Source organism: Citrus sinensis, chromosome 7 (assembly GCF_022201045.2).
Source record: "Citrus sinensis cultivar Valencia sweet orange chromosome 7, DVS_A1.0, whole genome shotgun sequence".
NCBI classification, from domain to species: domain Eukaryota; kingdom Viridiplantae; phylum Streptophyta; class Magnoliopsida; order Sapindales; family Rutaceae; genus Citrus; species Citrus sinensis.
In genome coordinates, this window is record NC_068562.1 from 14707238 (window position 1) to 14734560 (window position 27323).

General features: G+C 31.7%; 3 protein-coding genes across 7 annotated transcripts in view; 1 reads left to right on the forward strand and 2 right to left on the reverse strand.

Annotated features, from left to right (window-relative positions):
- Window positions 1-27323, reverse strand: part of LOC107174591 (probable disease resistance protein At4g27220) — a 102128-nt gene that overhangs the window by 18799 nt on the left and 56006 nt on the right. The gene's annotated exons all lie outside the window — the stretch shown is intronic.
- Window positions 2906-27323, forward strand: part of LOC102628173 (ceramide synthase LOH2-like) — a 113692-nt gene continuing 89274 nt past the window's right edge. For both annotated transcript variants that reach the window (XR_008056481.1, XR_008056483.1), the window contains exon 1: window positions 2906-2996. The gene's annotated coding sequence lies outside the window, so the exon portion shown is untranslated. The remainder of the gene's footprint in view (window positions 2997-27323) is intronic.
- LOC107175307 (probable disease resistance protein At5g43730) overlaps window positions 5679-27323 on the reverse strand; it is a 101636-nt gene continuing 79991 nt past the window's right edge. Inside the window, exons 2-3 of one of the 3 annotated variants that reach the window (XM_052444231.1) lie at window positions 9533-9619; window positions 5679-9129 (exon numbers count right to left, since the gene is read on the reverse strand). In XM_052444231.1, the coding sequence (XP_052300191.1) occupies window positions 6331-9120 (2790 nt within the window). In that variant the 5' untranslated portion in view covers window positions 9121-9129; window positions 9533-9619 and the 3' untranslated portion in view covers window positions 5679-6330. The remainder of the gene's footprint in view (window positions 9130-9532; window positions 9620-27323) is intronic. The other 2 variants (XM_052444230.1, XM_052444229.1) reach the window with 2 other exon arrangements.

The window sequence follows — 27323 nt, forward strand, 5'->3', positions numbered from 1 at the left end:
GATTCTGGCGAAATAGAAACTTTGTCCAATTGCTTCTCGGATTTGAAAAGTGCAGGCAACGAAGCTACTTGTCCTCAATAATTCATAGGATGTCATAGCTGGTCCGGCTACGCATTGTTTTTAGTACATGCCGTGTTACATCTCGGAAGAATTCTAAGCTAAAAGCCTTTTGCAAAATTATTGAATGTAGGGGGATATTGACATTAGTTGCATTTTGACATTTGGCAAGGATAGGCAATGAATAACTTGTTTTCAATAATTAACAAGATGAAAGGGAATCCAAACATAGGTTGAATGACATGTCTTACCCTTTTGTAAATGACGACTTTTCCCTGATTCGCATTTGCAGTAGTTAAATTTCGAAGGAGCTGATAGCCCTCCACTAAGTACTAATTTGTCAAAATTAGAAGAATCATGACTTTTTTTTTTTTTAATGAGATCTTCTTATTTTTACTTTTTACTTTACTTTCAAGTTTATATATAGCGCTATCCATAATATCATATTTTAAGCTGAAGCTTCTTCAAATGTTAAATTACGGACAACACAACTGAATAGATATGTCAATAACTGTTTAAATTTTACATTTTTTTTTTCAGAAGGGGTGTCACCGATGTTATTTGATGAAAATACAGTCAAATCGCACTTATAATTATACCCTTGTAAACCAAAAGCGAAGGGAAAAATTTTTCGTGACTAAATTACAGATCCTTAGTCTCATTAGTTTTTCACTATCGTCAAGCAAGCTCTTATTAGCTTGCAAAGGGCATTAAACCCTTCATCAACACTTTTTCAAAGACCAATTTTGTCATAAAACAAGCATAAAAAATTAAATCTACTTGGTTAAAATAATTATAAATAAATTATTTAAAAAATAAAAATAAATTATAATTTGAAATTTTTTATTTTTTATTTTGTATTTATTAATTTAATTATAGAATAAGCTCATTTAATGTTTATATTTTTAAATTTTAATTATACTTTATAATAAATATTGAAAATTTAACATCAATGGGAGAACTTGTTCTAATAAAAAATAATTTCCTTCGTCTTTACAATTCTATATCAAACCTAGGGATGGTAGGAAAGCCCATATGGGCAATGTGAACCAAGCTTTGTCCAACTCGGGAGTGAGGCGTGCCAGATCAAGGCTTCAATAGTACATTTGATAAGCCTGGGCATGGGAAGCCCTAATTTTATTGAAAAAGTTTAAAAATATATATTATATTGAATAATTATATTTACTTATCCAACTCTTACATATGTTGGGAATTTTAAACCTTTAACTTCAACTTTTCAAGCCTAATTTTATTATAATAAAATTTTAAAAATTATAAATTTATCAAAAAAATGAAAAAAATTATAAAATACAAACTCTTGGTTTTCTATGCTCAAATAAAATAGTCCTTAGTCATTACAGTACCCTCTCCTTCCAATTCCTCTCCTTAATTCTTCTTTCCTTTGCTTTTTATTTTTCCGCTCATTTATTCAAACCAAACACTACCATAAAATATTAACCCAAAATTTGTTAGAATTTTAGTATAACACCCAACACCCAACAACCATCTATAATTTTAGTATGTTAGATAGTGTAGAGGAAAAGAAATTCCATATCAGACAAAATTGAAAGATAAAAAATTAGTTAAAAAATATTCTCTTTTTTGCATCAATTTGGGTACAGTAGCGACCGCCTTCTCAAATGTTTCCAACCATTGATTAAAGAGATCCTTGAGCAGCAACAAAGTGTTTAACCTTTTGGTGGAATTTATTATTAATACCCCAAATTAGAATCCTTGATATAAAAAGGCAAACTCTAAGTTACATTTCATGTACCTTACACCCACGATATAAAAAGGGATTGTTCTTTCACAAAAGAAAAAAGGGCCAAAATATACAAAATGTAGAAAGAAATTTCTCGCTCTAATTTTGAGAGAAATTTTTTTTCTATTGCTAGTTGTTTATAGTAGTAATATAAAGGCACCTATATATCAAATGCATATTAAATTTGAGTCATAACCTGAAAAATCGTTGGTGATAGATCATGATCTAGTAAGATCATCGATGACAGATTGTAATCTAATAAGATTAGTGGTGAAGGATTGTGACTTCAAAAGCTAAATTACTTAGTTAAATTACTTATACGGGAAAGTAAAGATATGATTTCTAGATTATTATGATAATTTAATATAATGTATAGGAACTTCAATCTAAATATTTATATTATAAAATTATTTTTAACCAATGGTTCCTACATATAGTTTGATGAAATCATATATAGAGATGATATCATCATTTCAAAATAAGTTCATTTTCAAAAAACAATTATCCATTTACTAAGTTCACTAAGTTTCATACTCATTCTATTTTTCTATATTCATCATCCCCCCAGAACCTAAACAAGAGATTTGCAGGCACACGAGTAGACCTAGTGATAAGAGATATTTTGAGTTATTCCCACTTGATGGTGCTAGGATTCACATATGTTATTATTAAGACATTTTGGATTGTATAACTATATTTTGATTAGATGATTAAGGATGATTAATGTATGTTGACATTAAAATAGTTGGGTGATATTTAGTGTTATGGTTGAGGAGATTGATTGATGAATTTGGTTGAATAATGAACTATTTCAGAAGTGTTTATTTTAGACATTTGCAGGTTTGAAAAAGTCATAAATTTAGGGGAAACTTTGCCCCCTTTTTTTTAGTAAATCCATATTAATACGTTTATTACTAGTCACGTTAGATGATGAATAGACATGCTTACCTTTAGAATTCAGAGCGGGTCATTTCATCTAATTCTTTTATCTTTATCTAGGATTGTAGCTTGCCAAACCCTAGAAATCAATCCCGCATCTTTGCTGCTGTTCAAATAGTGTTCTTGCTGTCGTTAGAACACTAATGACGAGTTCAAATAGTGTTCTTGCTGTCGTTAGAACACTGACGACGACTACGATGAAGATGCACGCGCAAAACTAGGCCACAAGTCTCACCAAGTTACGCTTCCATGTCACCAAGTTACTAAGATTTGGTAAGCATTTTGATGCTTCCATTATCAGTTTGATTCATTTAGTGTCATCAATTATTCCCAGTAGTCTTTCTCCCTCTGTGGAAATAATCATTGTTTTTGCTTTGATAGTTTACAGGAAACTTGATCCCATATAATAGTTTTGCTAGAACTTAATTAGTTATATTCACATGTGCCTAAGCCTTAGCCATATTTAAGTTCTTGTTTCAAAACCTAGATAAAATGAACTTATAATTGCATATTAATTGTAAATCAAACAAAAGGGTAAAGGAATTAATTAGTTATATTCACATATGCCTAAGCTTTGAAGGAAAGTTAGCAGCCTTTATGGGTACCCTTTTGGTTCCACATTTTATTGCCGCAAAGAATTAATTAAAGTTACATCAGAAACTTGAAAGTTTTACTTTAATAGATAATTCTTTATAATGATACTATTGGCTATAGTCAATTGGTGTTGCACCTGCAGGTTGAGAGAAACTGCTGGACTTAGGAGTTTTGCTGGGTATTTGTTGAGAATAGGAATTTATCTACTGGAATTTGACTGAGAATATGGGAGAAGTCTTGCACTACAAGATTTGACGGCTTCATAGCTAGTAAAATTTAAAGCATTTGCTCGAGTTAACTTTTTTTTTATTACTTTGGATGGGTTAATTGTTGGAGACAAGTGTTTTTGGATGGTGTTATTAATATAAAGTGTTTTTAGACTTGATAGAATGTATAATTTAACTTTTGGTTTATATTGAATTTGTGATTAAACTCATATGTAGGAATGCATAAATTTAAATAAAATAATTTAGAATTTCTTTTAATATAAATTCAGATCTTGGGACAAAAAAAATCAGTCATAAATTATGTGGCAAACAAAATAATTAATGATAAAAATTTTCAATTATTAATTCCATCACAAACAAAATAGTTTACCCACTAAAATTAATTGGATAATAATGTACGTGTAAAAGATAATTTTCCCGCCAAAATTTAAGATAAAATTTAATTTTCGCTCCAAAAAATTAATTAAAATATTCATATTTTAAGATGACTGACATATGACTTCGAAACATTATCATAAGTTAATGGTACTTTTTTTCTATCATAAAAGAGTGACAGATACGTAGATGATAGATAAATTCACTGTCATCCACCCCCTTTATGATAGTTTTTTTTCAGTCATCTATTGTCAGTTTTCATGTAGTGATTATTATTGTTATTATTATTTATTACTACTACAAACATTTAGTATTAATATTAATACTATGTTGACGCTTCTACTTATTTGTAGTTGGGCCTAATTTTTGTGAAGCCCATTTTAGTCATTTTCATCCAACCCATTAACTAATAGCAGACATAAAATAAAGATTGACGATAAAACAAGAGCTAACTTTTTCTTCCACCTTTGGTCGGCCATGAATGTTCAAGTTAGAGTATAAACATAGAGTTATTGTGTTTTATCTCTGTGATTAAGGATTGGAAAGTTTTGATTCTTGAGCTTATTGTATGAGTTTGGTCGGCCATGATGCTAATTCATTGTATTTGAATTTTTGTGAATTAATGAGTAAAGGCATATCTAAAATTGGGCTCCTAATTCCTTGTATTTTAATTTTTTGTGAATTAACGAGTAAAAGTTCTCAATTTTAGATTACAGATTTCAGGACATAATAGTCTTGGGAAAAAAAATTATTTGGAATAATTTTGATTGAATTTGGCTTTGAAACTTTTATGGCCTATATATTAATACGTCTATTTAAGCCCTACAAATTTCATAATTTTGGTATTAGTAATTTATTTTATAATAATCGAAGATTGAGGGCTGGTGATTTATATTTCTGCACTCCACATAAAACCTTTCCATTTATGAAGTATAGGAAATAGTTTGATGAGTATAATAGATTATTATTACCTTTTTATATGAATATAATATTCACGGGTAATATTCATAATAAACTGCTCTTAAAAGAGCCCACGGGTCGTAAAGCGAACATAAAGGTAATCATCCATGCCTCGCGCATTTGGATGGTGAGAGAGAAAAATGAGAATTGTTTTTTTTTTTTTAATAAAAAGGAAGATGACAAGAGAATTTGGAGATACGATATTTCTTTTTTTTTTTAATTTTATTTTCCTGTAAGAATAAAATTTAATTAAAAATTCAAAGAATTGCCAATCGTTTTCTTAGAGTTTAAAAGTAATATTGACTGCTGAATTTATCCACAATTTTTTAAATTATGATTTTTTTGGGTTGGTTCATAGACAAGGACATTATTGTAATTTTAAATCTCATAAATAAAAGATCCAAAATTCTATGAAAAAAATATACTCTTTTTTATTAGCTTATATTTCTTAGAAAGTCGCTCCAAAAAAAAATATATTTAAAAAAAAGTATTATTTTAAAATTTTCTAATGTTTCTCCTAATTTGCTCTGTTATAATTGTCATGTTAATACAAAATCATGATAATCAAACAAACAAACATTAGTTATCAATAGAAAAAATGATATTAAATAAATTGTCATTTTCAACAAACAATAATAATATATATATATGATAAAAAAGAATAATTATATTACTCTAACCAATATTTACCGAGAAAAAAACTCACAGGATACATATTGCGGTGAAACCTTTATTATTTGTGTGTGAATATTTGGTGGCAACTATTAAGGCAAAAGCAAATCCAATATTAAGACAAATAAATAATTATTTAAAGGTAACATTTACAAATTCACGAGTTTTTTTTTTTTTATCAAATGATGTGTATTAATTTCAAATGAGAAGAACTTAGAAAAACATTATATTTAAATACAAATCAACTTTAATAAGTCTCTTTGACGCAATGCATTATTTAATTATTTAATTTGTTTTCATCTACTCGTCCTGCAAAAATAGAACAAATTGCAGAAACACTACTGGACCGAAACTGTTACAGAGCATGATCAGAGCTGTGAGGATGAGCACACTTGATTATCTTCTAGCTGACATGTAACAGTTAGTTAGCTGAGTCAGCATTATTGTTAACAAACTCATTAATCGTGTATAGGCGTTATAACAAACTCTAGTCAGCTTCTTTACAATGTATAAATACCGAGCTTAAAACATTTTTGTATAATACAGTTTTAATTCTAATAAATTCCAAATTGATTCTTCTTCATATCTTTTCTTCATTTTCTCGTTGATTTTCTTACTTACCAAACACACATTTACATAATCTTCCAGAAACCATGCAGCAAAATTGACATGGAAGGAATTTAATAGAGAAAGAGATATGGGCATTGAAAGTTACCTGAGATGAGTTGCTGCATTATTTATATTCTAGAACCCCACAAACTTACAGTAAGGATTGAGGACATCTTTAGCATTGGCTTGATCCCACTCCAATGTTTCCCATAATTCTTTCTTTATCTCAATAACTTTAAGCGCAGCGGGTGGAGATGGTTGCCCATTATCAAGCAGAGGAAGCGAAAGAGAAAGCCGCTTCAATTTGGGGCAGCCGCGTACTTCAATTTCTTGGAGAGAATTACAAACCAATACCCCATTATTGCTGCAGAAGCTCTTAAATTCTGGCAAGAAATAAAAACCCAACCTCTTCAATCTAGGAAGTGTAACAGTATTAATGATGGTATTTGTAGCTAATTCTTTCTCAGTTTCTTCATCCTCGACCACTACTATCTCCTCAATTGAAAAGCACACTTTGACTTTGAGAACTTCCAAGTTTTGGAGGGCAGGCAATAACTGAAGTGAGAACAAATTCTTTAAATTAGGACAACGAACAAATGAAAGAACTTTAAGATCATGTGAAAACTTGCCAATGTTAACTAATCCTTGTTCCCTTGGTAAAACATCATTTAAGCTTGCCACGTCGCTAACCTCAAACATTTGTAAAAATTGAACATCTTCTGGGAGCACAATGGGTTCTTCTCTTTCACAGATTTTGCAATTCATTAAGCTTACTGATTTATCTACTTCGAGATCAGTAATCAGAATTCCCCTCATGTCAGATGCCGACAGCAGAAGACAATAATTTTTTGATCCTCGACCATCTGTAGATTTAACATATATGTTGAAATCTTTGAGTGTAGAAAAATGGCCTTCAAAAGTGTCCAATCTATTGCTCAATCTAGCTGCCTCTTCCACTGTTTCTCGTAAAGCTTCCCTCCCAAAAGATAATTTCAATTTGTAGAGATCACGTAGTCTAGGTAATATACCAGTCGGGAACTTCTTCAGCGGCAGCGAATAGAGATAAAGATAACTAAGGTTTTCCAACATTTCCATACCTTCTGGGACTTCTTCTATCCTTGTTGCTTCGAGGTCCAAGTAGTGGAGAGCCAACAGCTTTGCCACAGAAGGAACTCGCCTTAATCTTAAACAGTATCGAAGCAACAACGATCTTAGATTCGTCAAGTCAGAGACGGAACTTGGCAAGACTTCGATGTCGGTGTGAGAAAGATTGAGAACCTTCAACCCATGCATGTGCACAAAGAAACATTCAGGAATCGTCCATAGATTTCCATTTGCTTGTAGCAACAAAGTTGAAAGAATGTCACAATGTGGGGACATATATGAAGGGATTTCCTTGATGTTATTCTTCATCAGTGAGACTCTCTCGAGATTCTCTTTCCATTCTTGTTCAACGGGAAATTCTTGCAAACGTAGGCCAGCTTTCGCCATGAATAAAGGACTCTCGCTTGTAATGCTTAACGCCATGTCTCTTATAAGATCATGCATCTTCACACATCTTCCATCTTTAGCGCTTTCCAATAAGCAGCAATTTACAAGCCTATTCAATATAGTATGCCCTCTATCATTTTTTGCTTGGACATCCTTCACTTCTTCGATAAACCCTTCCGCAATCCAGTAATCTATCAGCTCCTCCTTTGGGATGGCAAAGTCTTCAGGATACAATGCACAATACAAGAAGCACTGTTGGACCTTGTCATCTTTTAAGCGATGGTAACTGAATTCTAATCGACCGAGTACATCAGCATTTACGCCATTCCGACTTCTTACAAGTCCACGCAATTCATTGAGCGCATTTCTCCATTCGTGAATTTCATCTACACCTCTCATGCAACTAGCTACAGTGACAATTGCCAGCGGTAAACCGGCACATTCTTCAACAACTGAGTTTATGATTTCTTTATCCAAATTCAGGATTTGTGAAGTGCTAATCCTAACTTTGTCCAAGAACAAATTCAATGCTTCCTCTTGAGAAAGCAGTTCAACTCCGATTTCTTTGCAATCCATAAAACGACAGACCCCCAATGAACGTGTAGTTATTACCAATTTGCATCCGTTTTCTTCACTAGGCTCAGGGATCCCTACTTCTTCAAGACGAAATTCTTTCCACATATCATCTAGTATCAACACAAACTTCGCTTTAGCTTTCAACATTCCTGACAACCTCCCTGCACGTCTTACTTCATCTTCATTTTCTGGAAGACTTTGGTTCAATGCAGCTGCAATTTCATTTTGCAGTTTAATAAGATCAAGTGGTTGGGACACGGTGACCCAAATCACAACATTGAACTTATTAGTTTCTTTCTGGAGTCTGTTGTTAATTTCTTTCATGATAGTTGTTTTACCAATACCGCCCATACCCCAAACTCCTATCTTTGTGACCTTATCACCCATCAAATCCTCCCAAATTCTTTCCACAACTTTCTTTGTCTTTTCGCCTGCTAATGTTGCCGTGGTCAACGTCAATCCTCCGGTTGGAGGTGGAGCAATCACCAAACTAGTGAAAGAACAAGCCTTTTGATGATACTCTTTCACTTCTTGAATCTTCTCCTCAGCATGTTTTCCCAAACGCGCACGTGAGAAATATTTTCCTTTCTTCACTTCCTCCTCAAAACTATGTGCTTCGCTGTTGATCCTTTCTACGTTTTCCAACCAATCATTGACTTCATTACTTGGTTGTTTGTTCCCCAGATCACACTCTGCCTTCAATGTTGCTTCTATATCTGCTTTCTTGCAATTTAATTCCTGTAATGGTCTTTCAAGATTTTTCATTATTTCACTGAGCTTTCGGTGGCGGCGAACATATTGGCGTATCGGCGGCCCCACACACTCAAAAAATTGAAGGATTGTTCCCATAAAATCCATAGGCAGGTCCTACAAGTATATCACTATAACATTAGCGTATATGATTTCTTCTGGAGCAATTTCATTTATCAAAATTGCATCAAATTTTGGGATAAAATGTTAAACCTAAAGGAATAAAAATAATAATATAATTTCTTTGAACTAATTTGGAAGATTTACAAAATATGCTGAGCTAAATCCGTGAAAGACATGATCTGAACATATATTTTGAGTTACGGATCCCCAGGTAATCCAATAAGAATTTGGTAAAAATTAATAATATTTTTTGACTAAAAATTTCAACTTACATAGATCAGTTAATGAATGAAAATATGTTTCTCAATTTGACATGACCAAATTAAGAACTAACAGCATATCAGATAAAATAAATCAGTGGTGCAATATAATCTAAAAGAAAATATAGCTTAATTACCTGAATAAACCGGCTTGCTGTAGCTTCTTCAAATGTTTTGTCAAGGGGAAGAAAGCATCAAGGCTGAAGAAGCCAAAACAATATGACCTTTTGCTGAATGGCACTACTCTTCGTGATTTGTCGGGAAAAACAAAAAGAAAAGAGGAAAAAAGAAGGGTCAAGAATCATAATGAATGCAAGCTAGTAGCTACATAAATATTATGTTAGTTAATATTTTTTTCATAATTTACAATTTATTATTAAATTAATTTAATTATTGAGGGTATATAAATCATTTGGCTTAATTATTATTTTTAAAATTTTTAGATTTTATAATCTACATCAAGGCTAGAAGTAGAATAAAAAATTAACGTATAAATTAACGCAGTTATAACTATAGAAGCATTTAAACTTAATTTCAAATATAAGAGAGATTTCGCTTAATTTTTCTAAACAATAAGAGCAGTCCTCATTTTTCATTTTTTTCCTTTTTAACGAGTGTCTTTAAGATAAGCGATGAAAGTTTGAAAAAAAACGACAGCTACTTGTCTTCAATAATTCATAAGATGAAAGGGATGGTTATTGTCTTATTAGCTGGCCTGGCCACCACGCGTTGTTTTTAGTCAAAAAGTCTTGCGCAATGCAATTAAATTTCCAAATAAATGCAATGACGATATTTTCATTTCAGGTGCGACGTCGGTTCGATGCATCCGATTTGATCATAAGGGAAAAAAATATGGAATCGAAAGTACATTGGAGAGCTGTTTTCGGAATGATTTGCGTAATCTAGAAGGGTAATATAAATAATAATTATTAATGTCATTAAATAAATTAAAAAGTTGAAGGGTAATTTTAAAAATTTTAGTTTCTAACATAAAAGGAATTTAAATGCTTCACTACAGTGTGAAATTCAAATTCTACATTATGATGGATATTAAATTCTAATATAAATTAAATTCTTATATATTCTATCTAATCAAATAATAAAAATAAAAATAAAATTTAAATTACTTTTCTCTCCTTCTACTCCCAACCAAACACCCCATTGGGCCTTAGGTGGCCTCCTACATCACCAGTAAGGCTAAAAGTCTTATTGGAATGACGACTTTTCTCTAACTGGCACCTACTGTTAAATTTCCAAGTGGCCACTTGTCCACTACTCACGATGTCATATGTTAACCTGAAGCTTCTTCGATTGCAAAATTGCGGACAACACAACCGAAGATGAAATGATACCTCGATATTATTGTTTAGACTTTAAATTTTTCGGGACGGGGCTTCACCGATGTTATTCCCTGAAATTGCAATCAAACTACGCTCACAGTTACACCCTTGCAAATGGAAAATTAAGTGGGGAAAATTTTTGTGGCTCCCAAAGAAATTAGAAAAAGAAAACTGAAATTTATTCGTGTTTAATTACTAAATTTTCATTACTAAATTGCAGATCCTCAGTCTCATTAGTTTTTCACAATCGTCAAGCAAGCTCTCATCAGGCGCAATAAACTCTTCATTAACACTTTTTTTATGGGCTCAAGTTCATACCTAGACAAATACATCTGGAAGTTTATATTTGTAAGTAAAATGGCATCAATATGCTACGGAAAAAAAATTAGAAGAATTAATATGGTCATTAATACAAATGACAATATGACATTAATATTCTCTGGAAAGATTTATATGGTCATTTATGCCAACTCTCTCTACACGTGACATTAACATTTCGTTTTGACATTTTCTTTCTACACATACAAATCCCAACTCTCTTTTCCTGTTAGATTCCAATAAAATAGATCATCAATTGTTGATAGTATCCATCTCAAGCTTAACTAAACTTCAAGGACCAATTCTGTCATAGAACAATCATTAAAAAAATAAATCTAATTGGGTTAAAATAATTATAAATAAATTATTTTAAAGAATAAAAAAGAATTAAATTTATTTATATGAAGTACAATTTAAATTTTTTTATTTTTTATTGTGTAGTTATTAATTTAATTGTAGATTAAATTCATTTAAAATTTATATTTGAATTATATTTTATAACAAATATTGAAAGTTCAACACCAAAGGGAGAAATTATCCCAATAATAAAAAAAAATTCCTTTGTCTCTAAAATTCTATATCAAACCTATGGCTGCCGAGAAAGCCCATATCAATATGAACTTGACTTGGGCCTAGGCAATGGGAACCAAGCTCTACAAGAGCCTGAGAGTGAGGTGAACTAGACTCGAACTTCACTCGATAAGCCTCAGTCTGAGAAGCCTATAGTTTATGAAAAAAAATTTAAAATATACAGTATACATTGAATAATTATATATAGTTAGCCACCTATTACATATATTTGGAGGTTTAAGCCATTAGCTCCAACTTTACTATCCTAATTTTAGTACAATTTATAAATTTTTCAAAATTAAAAATAAAAAATTATAAAATACAAAATTGGCTTTTTAAGCTCGGATAAAACATTACCTAATCATTACACTCTCCTAAGTCTTCTCATGTGCATTGTGAATGTTAATTTAGACTTCTATTATCTCCAGCCAAAAATGCCCATTTTTGATGGTGACATTAATATGCTGGCTCGACACGTATTGGAAGACTACACCTAGAGTGATCTGAAGTTACAAAAATCTCCTCAATCGGACAATCAGAAACACTTCAAAAAAATAACACTCACAGTCGCGCGCCCCTTCCCTGAGAATGGAAACGCCAGAAGTGTGCTTTTTTGTTAATTAAAAACTAGAAAAAGTTCTTTAATTTTTCTTCCTTAATTAAAAACTAAAAAAAGTTCAAGATAAGTGGACGGCGGTGCCGCCGTGGATGGCAATGCCGTCACCCTTTAATATGTAAACAGTAAAACAGACGCAAGTTTTACCTTTTAAAAATAATCAGTTGCCGTTTAATTTCCGCTGCTTGGAAACAAAATTGAATTTGACCTTTGACTTGGCTAATTGGCTTTTACTCTTTATCCTCGATGCTATGAAATGGTGACGTGGCTGGTAGTGTTGTATTGGATTTCATTATTTATCTTACAATAGAAGGACAGTCACAATTACCATTTGCAAATGCAAATTTTGATTTCTATATGAAATGTAATCATTTTTTATGAATAGCCAGACAAAAATTTTGTAATTTTTTGCAATGTGTCTCTAATACAAGAGAAAAAAAAAGTAAAAATGAAATTTCAAACTTAATATGTAAAAATAAAGAAAATTAATATTTTTTTTGGGAAATATGACAAGTTAATGCATACAGTGACAACTACAAGGAAGGTAAATTTAGAATAGAAGAAACCAATATAAAAGATTTTTTTTTTTTGGCTGAATATGAAAGAGAACTTAAATAGTCATAAACAATACAAATCAGTTTTGTGAAGGTAACTTTTGTAAATTTATCAGGCTTTTAAGGAATGAATTACACACATGGGGAAAAATATCAATTTCAATTAGTCACTTTAGGATAACCCTAGTCATAGTACGAGTATAAATTTAATTTTTTTTAGTTTGATTAGGATTTATTTTCTTATTTAAGTTATATTCATTTTCTTATAAGGGGAATCATAATTTTATTAGAAATATGATAATCCTAATTAGTATAAATAGGCTTCTTATACTTATTTCTTGACACAAGCTTTTCGTTAATAATATTCAATATTTCTCAATTGAGATATTCTCTCCTTTGTGAGAGCTCTTCTTCTTGAGTTATCAAGGACGTATCTAGAACGAAATTTACTATTGCTTTCACACTGCATCAAGTGATATCAGAGTCTTTCTCTGTACCAGAAGAGCTTTCTTGACCATCAACCACCTTTCATACACAAATCCTTCCCCATTATCCATTGATTCCATCAACTAAAAAAAAAATAGCATAAGAAAAAAACCAAACCTAAGCCACCTTAACAGCCACGACATCGATCATTCTTCTTCTTTCCTATTGATCCTCTCTCCCATCTGAACACCCATAAGCCATTAAAAACTAACCTATCTCACTACCGAATCACCATCAAAACACCACCGAAAACCTGCAAACCGCTACACCAATGACCACTCAAATCGCAGCGGTCTACCGTGATTCACCAGCCTCTATTACTACCAATTCGTTCACCATCAATAACCCATTCTTTCCAACTAGTTCTAGCCATCATCTGTCGCCTTGTTTGCCGAAAATCGAAACCAACCTCCTACCGCCAACTCAATTCAAATTTTTGGTCAATCCACAGCAATTTGAGACACATGGCTAGTGCCATCACACTCACCATCATCAAAACTTCTAGACCCACTTATCATAATCCAATTTTTCGATCACCGTCGTCGGCAACACAAACTTTTGCTTATTTTTATTTTGCCCCTTTACTTTTCTTTAATTATAATATTACCTTATAATTTCTTGTTCTTTTTAAAAACTTAAAAAATTAAAAAAGACCAAAAAAAAACCAAAAAAAAACCAAAAAATCAAAATGGTTTCTAGAGAAAGCAGTACTCAATTTGAAAATCGAATTACAAGGAGGATAGAGCGACTGAAGCATTCCCAAACCATTTATCAGAGACATGGCTTGAAACAATGACAGCCCTACAGTCAATACAAATCCATATTACGGTGATGGAAGAATCATTACTTGGCATGAGACGTGATTTGTAAGATATTAGACTTGTCCAAAGAAGTAATTAAGAAGGAAAGGTATTGACATTATTCATTAAGAAATTATTTAGTGACCCAAAAAAGACCAATAAAACTAAGGAGACAGGTAACTCTAGTAGGAATACAAAAGCTACTCCACTTTTTCTAAGTTCAAACAATTTAGATAAAGAGGAGATAGAAGATGAATGACAAAAAACATATCAGAATGACAACTACATCAAAATTGACCTCTCATCATTCAATGGACAATTAGGTATTGAAGAATTTCTTAATTAGTTATTAGATGTTGAATGCTTCTTTGAAACAATGGACTTTCAGAATCAAAGAGGTCAAAGTAGTAGCGCATAAACTCAAAGGCACTATTGCAATTTAGTGGGATAATCTATAGAGTTCTCATGTGCTACAAGGAAAAAGAAACGTCAAGACATGGCATCACATGCATCACCTACTAGGAGAATGATTTTTGCCTTTTAACTATGTACAAACGTTATTTCGTGAGTACAATAACTGTCGTCAATGAGTCAAAACAGTTGAAGAATATGCCCTGAAATTCAAAGGCTTATGGAACAAATAACATCTGCGAGATAAATGCCCATATAATTGGTCGATTCTTAGATGGTTTACACAAAAAAAAAGATGAGTTGCAACTGGTACATACATTATAGGATGCCATTCGACTAGCCAAAAAGATGGAAATGCAACTTGAAAAATGAAAGGCTCATAATCAAGCCACCTCATGCTCATTCATTCCTGGTTAGCAACTAAAGCAGAGGTATGAAGTCAACAAAGGAAAAGCTCTTATGGAAAACTTTGGGAAGCCAGCACAAAATCGTAATAGATAAAATATAGGGCCAATAAAAATCCACCAAGTAGTAATAATCTTTATACAATTCCGCGAGGCGACAAATATTTTCATTATTCCAAACAAGGCCATACATCAAACCAATGTCCAGAACGAAGACACCAAACAGTTAATTTGGCAACTCACCCTGAGGAAAATGAAGAGCTTGAGAACAAACCATTTGAAGACAATGAAGACATGGAAAAGGAAGAGGAAAAAGAGTAAACACATCCAAATAAATGAGTATCACTAGTAATAAAACGATTCTATATATTTCAAAGAAAGAAGAAGACACTCAGAGACATATCATCCTCAAAATAAAGTGTACAATCAAAGAGAGGGTATGCGATCTAATTATTGATAGTGGTAGTATCGAGAATATAGTTTGCAAGACAATGGTTGACAAGTTACAACTTAAAACTCACAAACATCCTTCTTTTTATTGCATTAGATGGATAAAAGATGTTGGAGAGACCAAAGTTACTAAACAATGCCATATTCCTTTCTCCATTAAAAGATATAAAGATGAAGTAACCTACAATGTTGTCAACATGAATGCTTACCATATGTCACTCGGAAGACTCTAGTAGTTTGATCTTAATACAGTACATCATGGGAAGAATAATACATACAGGTTTTATTATGACAACATGAAAATTATTCTTGCTCCAATGAAGTCAAAAGTTAAGGGAACCTATCTTTTAGTACTAAAAGAGGTAGCTGAAGTAGAATCAATGCCTAAATAAGTCCAACAACTACTCTTAGAATTCAAGATATTGTGCCTAAAGACCATCCTAACAAGTTACCTCTTATGAGGAATATTTAACATCAAATTAATCTTATCCTTGGAGCTAGTCCACCCAACTTACCTCAGTATCGTATGAACATAAAAGAGTATGAGATCTTATAAGAGCAAGTGAAAGAATTACTCTGCAAGGGCTTAATATATGAAAGTATGAGTCCATGTGCTGTTTTCGATTTACTAACTCCAAAGAAGAACGAAAGTTGGAGAATGTATGTAGATAGTAGAGTTATCAATAAAGTCATGGTGAATTATCAATTCCTAATTCCTCGACTATATGATATGCTTGATAAATTGGGAGGGTCAAAGATATTCTTAAAAATCGATTTGAAGAGTGGATATCATTAGATTTGTATCCGCCCTGGTGATGAGTAGAAAATAATTTTTAAAACTCACAAAGGTTTATATGAGTGGTTGGTTATGCCTTTTGGACTATTTAATGCATGGCATGAGGTTGATGAACTAAGAATTCCAACTTTCATAGATAAATTTGTTATAGTTTACTTTGATGATATTTTAATCCATAGCCGCAACAAAGAAGAACATTTATAACATTTGCAAGACGTCTTCATAGCCTTAAGGGAGAACAACCTATACTTCCTAGGCAATGTTGTGAGTATTGAAAGTATTAAAGTAGACGAAGAGAATGTGAAAACTATATGAGAATAACCAACACCTATAAGTATTAGAGAAGTATGAAGTTTCCATGGGCCAGCTACATTCTATATGCACTTCGTTAAATACTTTAGTACCATTACTACTCCTCTCACTGATTGCCTTAAGTAAAGGCAAGTAATTTGGACATATAAGATAGAGTAGAACTTTTTAAAGTTAAAAGAAAGCTTAAGTACTGCACCGGTCCTTGCACACCCAGAATTCAATAAGTTATTTGAAGATGATTGTGATGCTTTTAGGATTGGAATTAGAGATGTCCTATCTCAAGAAGGTTTCCTTATAGCATCTTTAGTGAGAAACTTAGTGAGGTCAGAAAGAAGTGGTATACTTATGAACAAGAGTTATATACTGTTGTTCTTACTTTACAACAATTGAAGCTCTATTTAATTCAAAATGAATTTGTCCTGAATATTGATCATGAAGCTTTGAAATTCTTCAACAATTCTTTAAAGCCAAATTGTATGTATGCTCGATAGATTGCTTACATTCAAATGTTTACCTTCTCTCTTAAGTATAAGTCTAGGCAACTGAACAAGGTAGCCAATGCTTTGAGTTGCCAAGTAATTTTTCTTGCCTCAGTAAAGAGTGAAATTATTGGCTTTAAATACCTAAAGGATCTTGACGCATATGATGAAGATTTCAAAGAGGAATGAAAGAGCTATACCTTAGAAGCTTCAAGCAAGTATCAAATATATGATGGATTCCTATTCTTTGGAGATCATCTATACATTCTCTAAGGATCTTCAAGCGGATGATTAAGAGGACATATAGGTCGAGATAAAAGCATTGCTTTAGTTAAAAGCACGATACTACTAGCCGCATTTTAAAAGATAGCTAAAGGCCATACACAGAACATGGGTTTATACACTCCTCTTAATTCCTAAGGCTCTTTGGGAAGATTTGTCTATGAATTTCATCTTGGGAGTTCCACGAATTTAACGAAGAACATATTCTATCTTTATAGTTGTTGATTGATTTTCTAAATTGGTATATATTCATTCCATGCACGAAGACTTCAAACACAAGAAATATTGCCCAATTATTCTTTTTAGAGGTTGTTCGATTACTTGGATTATCTAAGACTATTGTCTCTTATCGACATAGTAAATTCCTAAGCTACTTTTCGAAGACCTTATAGAGGAGACTAGATACATCCTATAGTATAGTAGTATTTGCTAACCACAAATAGATTGGCAAACTGAAGTAATTAATCGCACAATAGGCAATATTCTACGAACCTTGGTTCAGGAAAATCCCTGCCAATGGGACCAAGTTTTACCTTGAGCATAGTTCACTTATAAAAATGTGCTCAATCAATCAAGTGGAAAGCTACCTTTTGAGATTGTCTACACTAGACCTCCTTTACATACCTTAGATTTGGTTCCTTTGCCAAAACTACTTGAAATAGGCATCATTGTTAATCATATGGTAGACAAAGTCATCAATGTTCATGAGGAAGTCAAGAAGAAATTAGAAGAATCTACTACTGAGTACAAGGAAAATGCATATTAGCATAGGCGCTTCAAATCCTTTGCTGTAAAAGATCAAGTGATGGTTAATCTACGAAAGGACATATTTCCTTTTGGAGAATACAACAAGATCAAGCAAAAGAAGATTAGACCATTTCGCATCCTTCAGAAAATCCATGACAATGCTCGTGTTGTGCACTTACAGGTCAACTAGAATATTTTCAAAACTTTCAACATTCGAGACTTGTTCGAATATCATGGTCCTTCACCATTGCCATACGATTGAATCAACTCGAGGACGAGTTCTTTTAAGGGGAAGAGATTGATGTAGGACCACCTTAGTCATAGTAGGAATATAAATTTAATTTCTATTTTTTTCCTAGTTTGATTAGGATTTATTTTCTTATTTAAGTCATATTTCTTTTTTTATAAGGAACCATAATTTTATGAGGAATAAGATAATCCTATTTAGTATAAATAAGCTTGTTATGTTTGTTTCTTGACATAAGCTTTTCATTAATAATATTCATTATTTTCTCAATTAAGATATTTTCTCATTTGTGAGAACCCTCCTTCTTGAGTTTTCAATGACGTATACTAGAACGAAATCTAGTGTTCTTTCAGCACTGCATCACTTTGACACAATGAATAATCCATAATTTTCAACTTCTACTTTGGTGCTTAATTAGGAGATTTATTTTGGAGCCAGGTTTGGGCCTTTCGCAATTGGCTTTGCTACTTATCTTGCAAACATATGGTAGAACAAGATGCAAAACAGTTCTAAACTGTCATCCAAACATAAATAGATATCTTCAGCCTCAGTAGAGAAGAACAAGGTTGTTCTAGTGTTATTTTTTGTCTTAACAGTTTGAGAACAGCAGAATTAGCAAACCAATCGAAGGACACCAAAATTGGTAGATTATAAGCAAAATTTATGATTCTTCCATTTAGTTGGGTTTATATAGAATAGCTTAAGAAAAACAGAATTCGCTGATTATGCTGAAAACGACCCCAACAACAACATCATGTTTTCTCACGTAGCCTTTTTATGTAATTTCAAATTATTCTTTAGAATATGAAAACAAATACTGCATCAAATTGCAGATACATTCTTGCCTTAGAAATAAATTGGACATATAATATATATTCAAAAGTACAATCCTTTTATAGTGTAGATGCCTTCATTTTTTTCAGGCAGACATGCTGTTAAGCCATATGATTTAATAGAGTTAATTTTTAATGCTATTAAACTGTATGACTTTATAATGTATTGAAAATTAACTTTATGAAGTCACAATGCTTAACAATGTGTCTGCAATAAAAAAATTATAAGCGTAAACACCTGAGAATGATTATACAGAAGCATAAGGGTGCGGATATTTTCACCCCACTATTTTTATAAACCCATCACACCTCATAAAGTAATTACAATAAATTTACATTATTTTGTAAAATTACAAATTAATAATAAGTTTGAACAATTAATTAATTAAATCATTCTTATAATTTTTTCCGGTCTTTTAACAATTTTTAACTATTTAAGGTTGCTTTAAGATAAATTTAATTTCATTATTTTGCCCTTATAAAATAACCAATTACCTTAAGAAATATATATTGTTGTAACTAATTGTTTAGGCATTTAGTTTTATGTTTTATATAAAATTTAATTATTTTTAATACTCCACGTGTCCTAATTATATCTTGTTAGTTTAGTAGAATATTAATAACCACTCTAGTAAAGTACTACTATACATCATTAAAATATAAAAAAATTTCGTATAGAAAATTATTAGAGTTAAATTAAATTTTTAGATATTTTGATACTTTTACCTTATCAGGAAAAAGTAATTATATTAAATTATGTCAAAGCAACCTTATTGATCAAATATAACAAAAAATAAAGCATAGCCCATATAAAATATAAATGAACATTAATTTACTTGATTGAGATTCTAAATTTCTTCTTAATTTGAATTTTTAAAAAATAATGTGCATTTGTTGTAATAATTTTCTATAAATAGGGTGGGTTTATAAAATTTGTGGGGGAGAAATATGGAATATAAAAGAATTTATTTTGTCGGGAGAATAACAATGTCCTCCCTTTGGGTTGGGAGGAATATTAACAAACAAGTTATTAAATATATACACAATAAAAGACCCGTTATTCATTACAATACCTATGGACTTAAATGTGTCCTTTTCCTATCGAGCAGTAAGTTCTCAAAGAAAAATAAAATTAAAAAAAATATAATTACTTCTCACCCTTAAACAAATAATAAAATAGATAGACAAGTTTAACCCTTTAAATTATTCGTTGCTCTTATAATATTTTCCACCGCGTGATACCAAGAATGATGACGTGGCTTGCAGTGCGGTAATGGTTCTCTTCAGTTGTTTTGATGACTTAAAAGTCATAATAATAAAAATAAAAACAATTACGATTATCAAATAAATTACACCCCTGAAATGGGAAAAAAACTAAAATAATTTATACAAATTGATAAAATAATGTCCAGAATTTTCATGTTTCTAATGTTTGTCCTATTTGCTCTGTTATAGTTGATTATGTCATCTAATGAAAATACAAGATAAAGATGATTAAATAGGCAACAATAGATGTTATTGATTAAAAATGTTAAATTTCTCCATAAAAAAGAAGATTTTATTTCTCTAGATCTAGTGATATTTAGAATAGAAAAATCTCTTACAAAACATATGATGTGGTGAAACCTTTGATGTGTATAAATCAACAAACAATTATTAGGATAATAGAAGATATCCAATATAAAAGAGAAAGCTCAACAGCCATGAGCCATAAACAAGATAAATTGCATGTTTCCTATAATATTATCTAGATGGTTTCCAATATTATAAAGCATTTACAAATTACAAACAATATAATGAGATTCATAATATATGAATGACATGTATCATTATGCATAGACTGGCACTACCTATTCTATATGACATGTTATCATGGCATGTTATCATCCAAAACATAACATATAAAAAAATAATTAAATAATTTTAATTCATGGCTATCCTAAAATAAAAAAATACATTAACCATAAGCCTAATCTTCATTGGACTTCTTGTCAATATCCATCTTCCATAGCTTGTCTTTGTTAATGGACTAGGGGAAATTGAGCTTTTAAATTTATTATTGGTCAAATTTTAATTTTTGAAAGAAAACGTTAATTTTTTAAAGAAAATAAAATCTTTTTTTTAAAAAATAAAACTTTTAGACCAAAAATAAATTTGATGTGTTTAATTTTATCTATGCATTTTAATCCATTAAGCCTAAATTTCAATTGGACCTAAAATTAGGATTCATTAAGCCCAAACTGTTTTTGAACTTAAATGAAAAAAATTAAGACTTTTCCGCCCAACAGGAATAATATGAAACTATAGGGACCTCAGTGATAAAAATCATGAAACCCTATGATTTTCTTTTACTTTTTCTCCAGCTGCCATCTCCACAAAAGACAGCCATTGTTCACCATTTCCACACTGGATTTGAGCGCTGCTGCCTCGCCGGAATATCTCCAAACAACCTCCCTCCACCAGCTGCCAACGCACGCATGCGACCAGCACTTGCCCGCGCCGCTGGCAACGTTGCTTGCGGCGCTGTTCGCGGCCCGCTGCTGCAGCGCGCGCTATGGGTGCGCTGATCGATGTTGCCACTAAAATTTCCAGCCTTCTGTTTCCTTTGATCTCGTTATTCCGATGATTATTCTCCAGTGATTTACAAATTTCCTAGGCCAATTTTGGCTTACAAAATTTCTAGAATAGTAAACTAAATCAAGAGAGAAATATAGTGATAAAAAGCCATCCCTCTTATTACAGATCCAAACGAAAAATACAGTAGAGAATCTAACCATGAATTAAGACAAACCATAACCTACTTTATTCATATATTAAACAAATAATATATATCTGAATAAATTTTGTTACTTTAATAAATAAACATCAAGATTGATTTCACACGAAATTCTTATATATTAATATGGGATGGCTCTAATATCAAATTGTTGGAGAAAAATCAGTTTTTTAAATTTTTATAAAAACTTTTAGGACCGATCTCATACAATATATAGGAATACGTAATCTAGAAAATCATACCTTGGCAATTTAAGAAGATGAATAATCTTTGCTTTTTCCAATGAAGTGATTTAGGCTCCCAAGTCACGATCCGTCACCACCACTCTTGTTAGATCACGATCCGCTACCAAATAATCTTCCAGGCTATGACTCAAGTTTGATCTGCACTTGACGTATAGGCGCTTTTATCACCACTAAAACAACTAGCAAAAGAAAAAATTTCCTCTCAATTTTGGAGAGAAAAATTCTTTTTCTCTAATCTGTATATTGAGGCTCTGTCTTTTGTCTTTAGAGAAAATAAGTCTTTTTATATCTCCCTTTAGTGAAAATCCTAGACTCCAAACTATAAAAACCAAAAGTCATGTTACTTGTTTTTTCTATAGGGGGCCCACCTTGTAAAATAACATAAGACCCTTTACACACAAGCATATTAAATTGAGTCTCCCACTAAATGATATATTTAGGTTTTTTTAACCCAAATAACTAGTTATCTTGCTTATTAATCCAGTAGTGGTGCAGTCAATTAAATGAGTTAATCTGGGGATCATTTGGAAACATAAAATAGTGGCTACAATAATTAGGCATGTAATTAAACTAGCTCAATTATTTAATTCCAAATCTACTCCACTAAAAGATTGGAACTGGCCTCCATAATGGTATGCTCAAATAATAATTCGTCCCAAGCCACATTGATTTCTTTACTGCATAATCCTTTGTACGACATCGTTAATTAAATCGACATCTCAATTGTCCAATCAATTTAATTACATGTTGTTCCTTGATACTTACTGGTTTTCTCTAATGATCATTTTCAATATACTAAATATGTTGACACACTATGGCAAGAGAATTCTATGATCAAGTGCCGAAAAACCATCAAGAGATGTGTTGTATAAATTCTATATTGTTAATCTATAACTTCAATATTCATAATTACTCCCATCAAGATATCAAGTAATCTTGACTACAAATATGTGTCGTGCCCATTGGTAACTCAAATGGAATAACAATTACAATCATGAAATCATAACTAACTCAAGATTAAGATTACAATAAAATCAATGCCTATGAGATTGAATAAGTCTGACAGTTATTACAAAGTTAATTAAATCTCATATGTGATCCTGTTCAATGTAGTCGTACTACATTAATAAATTTATACATGATTAAGATAAATCATTTAATGAATTTATTACAGTCTAAACATAAATAGAGTGCCCAACTCTATTTATCAACTGCGAACTTAATTTATTTAATTATAAGATAACTTGTATTTATATCTTCTGTGAATCCATATGATGATCACATAAATACATATAATATGATTAAACAGACATTATTCAAAATATTTATGCAATTGAAAATATCTCAAATATTTTATTAATCAGAAAATAAATAAATTAATATGCTTTAAAGAGCATATAATCCCAACAAGTATGACATCTAAGCATCCTATGTAAATATATTGAATAACAAAGAGTCAAAGTTTTCCTAAGCACTTTATGTAAACAATTTAATGAAAGACACTGAATCAAAGATAATCATATATAAACTTTATAGATCCAAGCATAAATTTAGTTAAATATTAATCTTAACAACCAATAATGCATGATAGAATCGATGAAAAAATTTAATAACATCCAAATCAATCATGTGAAACAAGAACCATAAACATTAAAGCACACATGTATGGAATTAATTAAATAAAAAGATAATTATTTCATTGAATAGGATTTCATTCTTAACCTCAGTATAAGAAAATTAGATAGACATACTTGAATTGGGAGTAACAAATAAAATAAAATCAGCCATGGGAATATTGAATTGCTGCTGCCGCTATTTTCTTTTCTTCTCTGCCTTGCGTCTTCTCCTATGGTAGCCGCCCCTTCAAAAGCTAAAGTCACCTTTTATAGTCATCATAATAGGCCCGACCTTTTCAATTCTAAAGCCAAAAGGCTTGGCCTTTATTTGGTTTTGCTCTCACACGTGCCCACTACTTAGAATTGCATTAGGATTTTTTTTTTTTTTTTTATTAAAAGGGGCTCAACAAAATAAGCTAAACTGGAACAAAGCGGGGTTGAGTAACCCCAAACATGTCTTGCAATATAATTGAATAAATACCCATAGGCGGGCTAGTAAAAAAATGCAAACCATGAGGAACTGAATGAGCCATATTAGCCATGAAATCCGCCGCAGAATTCGCTTCACGAAATATGCGAGTGATAGAAATTTGCCAGTTTCTACTTAGTAATTCCCAGACAGCAACAACTATAGCATAGAACGCATTAGGCACGACCACCTGCTTAGAAATCATCTGTGAAACACAAAGACTGTCCACTTCCACCAAAAGACGTTTTATGCCAGCCTTCTACGCCAGGCTTAAGCCTTGAGCCTTTTTTTAATGCCATACACATGCTAACAATAATGGCAATTGCTTCTTACGTGATGCATATATTCTCTTCTTGAACTAAATCTCAATAAATTAATTCTTTTAATTGCTTGTCCTTCAATTGATTCTCAATTTAATCTCTCTTGTTTCCTAAATTGAGTTTCTTCATGTCTTTTTATCCATAATCTCCAATTAATTCCCTATTCAATAAAATAAATAAATTAATTAAAAATAACAAATAAAAATAACTAACAATTATATAATTAAAGATAAAATATGTATATATTGTAAGCCCATCACCTATCAGCTCATCCTTTGAGATTGCGAAGTCTTCAGGATACAACGCACAATACAAGAAGCAATGTTGGACCTTTTTATCTTTTAAGCGAAGGTAACTGAATTCTAATCGCCCAAGCACATCAGCATTTATGCCACTGAAACTTCTAACAAGTCCGCGCAATTCATTGAGTGCATTTCTCCATTCATGAATTTCATCTACGCCTCTCATGCAACCAACTACAGTGAATATTGCAAGCTGTAAACCAGCACATTCCTCGACAACAGAGTTTATGATTTCTTCATTCAAAGTTGGAACATGCAAAATGTTTCTTCCAACTTTGTCTAAGAACAAATTCAATGCCTCTTCTTTTGAGAGAGGTGGCACTCTGACTTCTTCGCATCCCATAGAACGCAAACCCCAACAGAACGTATGGTTATCACTAATTTGCATCCGTTCTGTTTATTAGGCTCATGGATCCCTACTTCTTCAAGAGGAAATGCTTCCTACATATCATCTAGTATCAACACAAACTTCTTTTTAGCTTTCAACTTTCCTAATAACCTCCTTGCACGACTTACTTTATCTTCATCTTCTGTAAGACTTAATTTCAAAGCCATTGCAATTTCAGCTTGCAATTTGACAAGATCAAGTGGTTGAGATACTGTGACCCAAATCACATCACTGAACTCATTGGTCTCTTCTTGTGGTCTGTTGTTGATATGTCTCATAATAGCTGTTTTGCCAAAACCACCCATACCCCAAACTCCTATCTTTGTGACCTTATCACCCATCAAATCCTCCCAAACTTTTTTCACAATTTTCTTCGTGTTTTCGCCTACTAGTGTTGTTGTTGGCAATATCAATCCACTAGATGGAGGTGCATCAATCACCAAACTAATGAAAGAACAACCCTTTTGATGACAATCTTTCATTTCTTGAATCTTTGCATCAACATCTTTTCCCAAACGCGCACATAAGAAATATTTTCGTTTCTTTACTTCCTGCTCAATACTCTGTGCTTTGCTATTAATCCTCTGTACATTTTGCAACCAATTTTTAACTTCAGTCCTTGGTTTTTTTCCTCGATCACCCTCTGCCTTCAGTGTTGCTTCTATATCTTCTTTCTGACTATTGAACTCTTGTAATACTCTTTCAAGATTTTTCATATTTTCATCGAGCTTTCTGTGATCCTAAACATATTTGCATACAGGAGGACATACGCACTTGAATATTTCAAGGATTGGTCCTATATTGACATCAAATGTTAGAATTACTAATAATAAAGATATTATCATTCCATTTGACATATTTATCAATTTTTAAATTTTCACTTATGTGACAACATGCTGAACCATTTTGGGTAGACCTAACAAGGCCCATTTTGGGCGTCGTTTGGATTTCAGGCATGGTGTGACATGAATTTTTTTTCTTTTATTATTATTTTTAAATTTTTATTTTTCAATGCATTTTAGCTTATGTTTTCATTGCTATTAACCAAAACTCAAATCGAACCAATTGGTTCTTAAATTTCGAAACCAAAATAAACCAACCACTACAAAAGAAAAATCTCAAACCATACCAACCATTTTGGCTCACGCCGTGTATGTGCAACTTTGCCCAACCTTTGAAGAACAAGAGAAGAGGTTTGACATAAGAACAAATAATCAGTAATTAATTTTATTTCATATACCTTTCAGCGATAAACATCAATTCTTTGATCTAATTTTTTTTAGGACTCTCAAAGGAAAGAAAAAAAAAAGAGCATGATAAATTTTATTCGCCAACATTTAATTTTCTTACATTAGTTTTCATGCATGTTTCTCATATCTTTTTTTTCTTTCTGTGTCTTCTCTTATTTTCTTTCAAGGAACTAAAAATATATCTATTTTTATTTGAATCGGCTTAAATAAATACTAAGACTACATAAAAACTTGATAACTTAATAATGCTTTCATTTTCCATGCGCAGACGACATATATAAGAAACAACGAACACCTCAAAATATAAACTTAATTTATTAATTAAAAGCCATCCACCTCTCGTAATTCGATAATAGACAGAGTTGGTAGATAACAATACATATTTTTCGACAAAAAATTTAAACACTAGATTGGTGGATCGATAAATGAAAACTTGCATTTTAATTTAAGATCCCTGAAGAACTAATAGCACTTCACATAAAATAAACAAATAGTACAATACAATCCAAAAGAAAAGATAACTTACCCAACTAAACTGGTTGCTGTCGCTTTTTCAAATATTTGTCAAGGGATAGAAAGCAATAAACCTAAAGGCAAAACAATATAAACTTATCTAATGGCATTACTCTTTGCTATTTGTTGGGGGAAAAAAAATGGGGTCAAGAATCAGAAGGACTTAACCACATGCAACAATGGAAGTAGAGAATGTAATCAATTATAGAGGCAGCAAAGGTACATCAAATGGTGTGGCAGCAGGATAATTAGATCAATAAAAGGAGCGAATCTATTTTGAAGTAATAAAGCAACAAAACGAGAGTATATTAAATTAATTCTTCGTAGTGGCTGAAAAATTTATATATATTCCTCTTCTAATACCATGTCTTCATCTTTGTACAAAGGCATAAAATAAATATCCT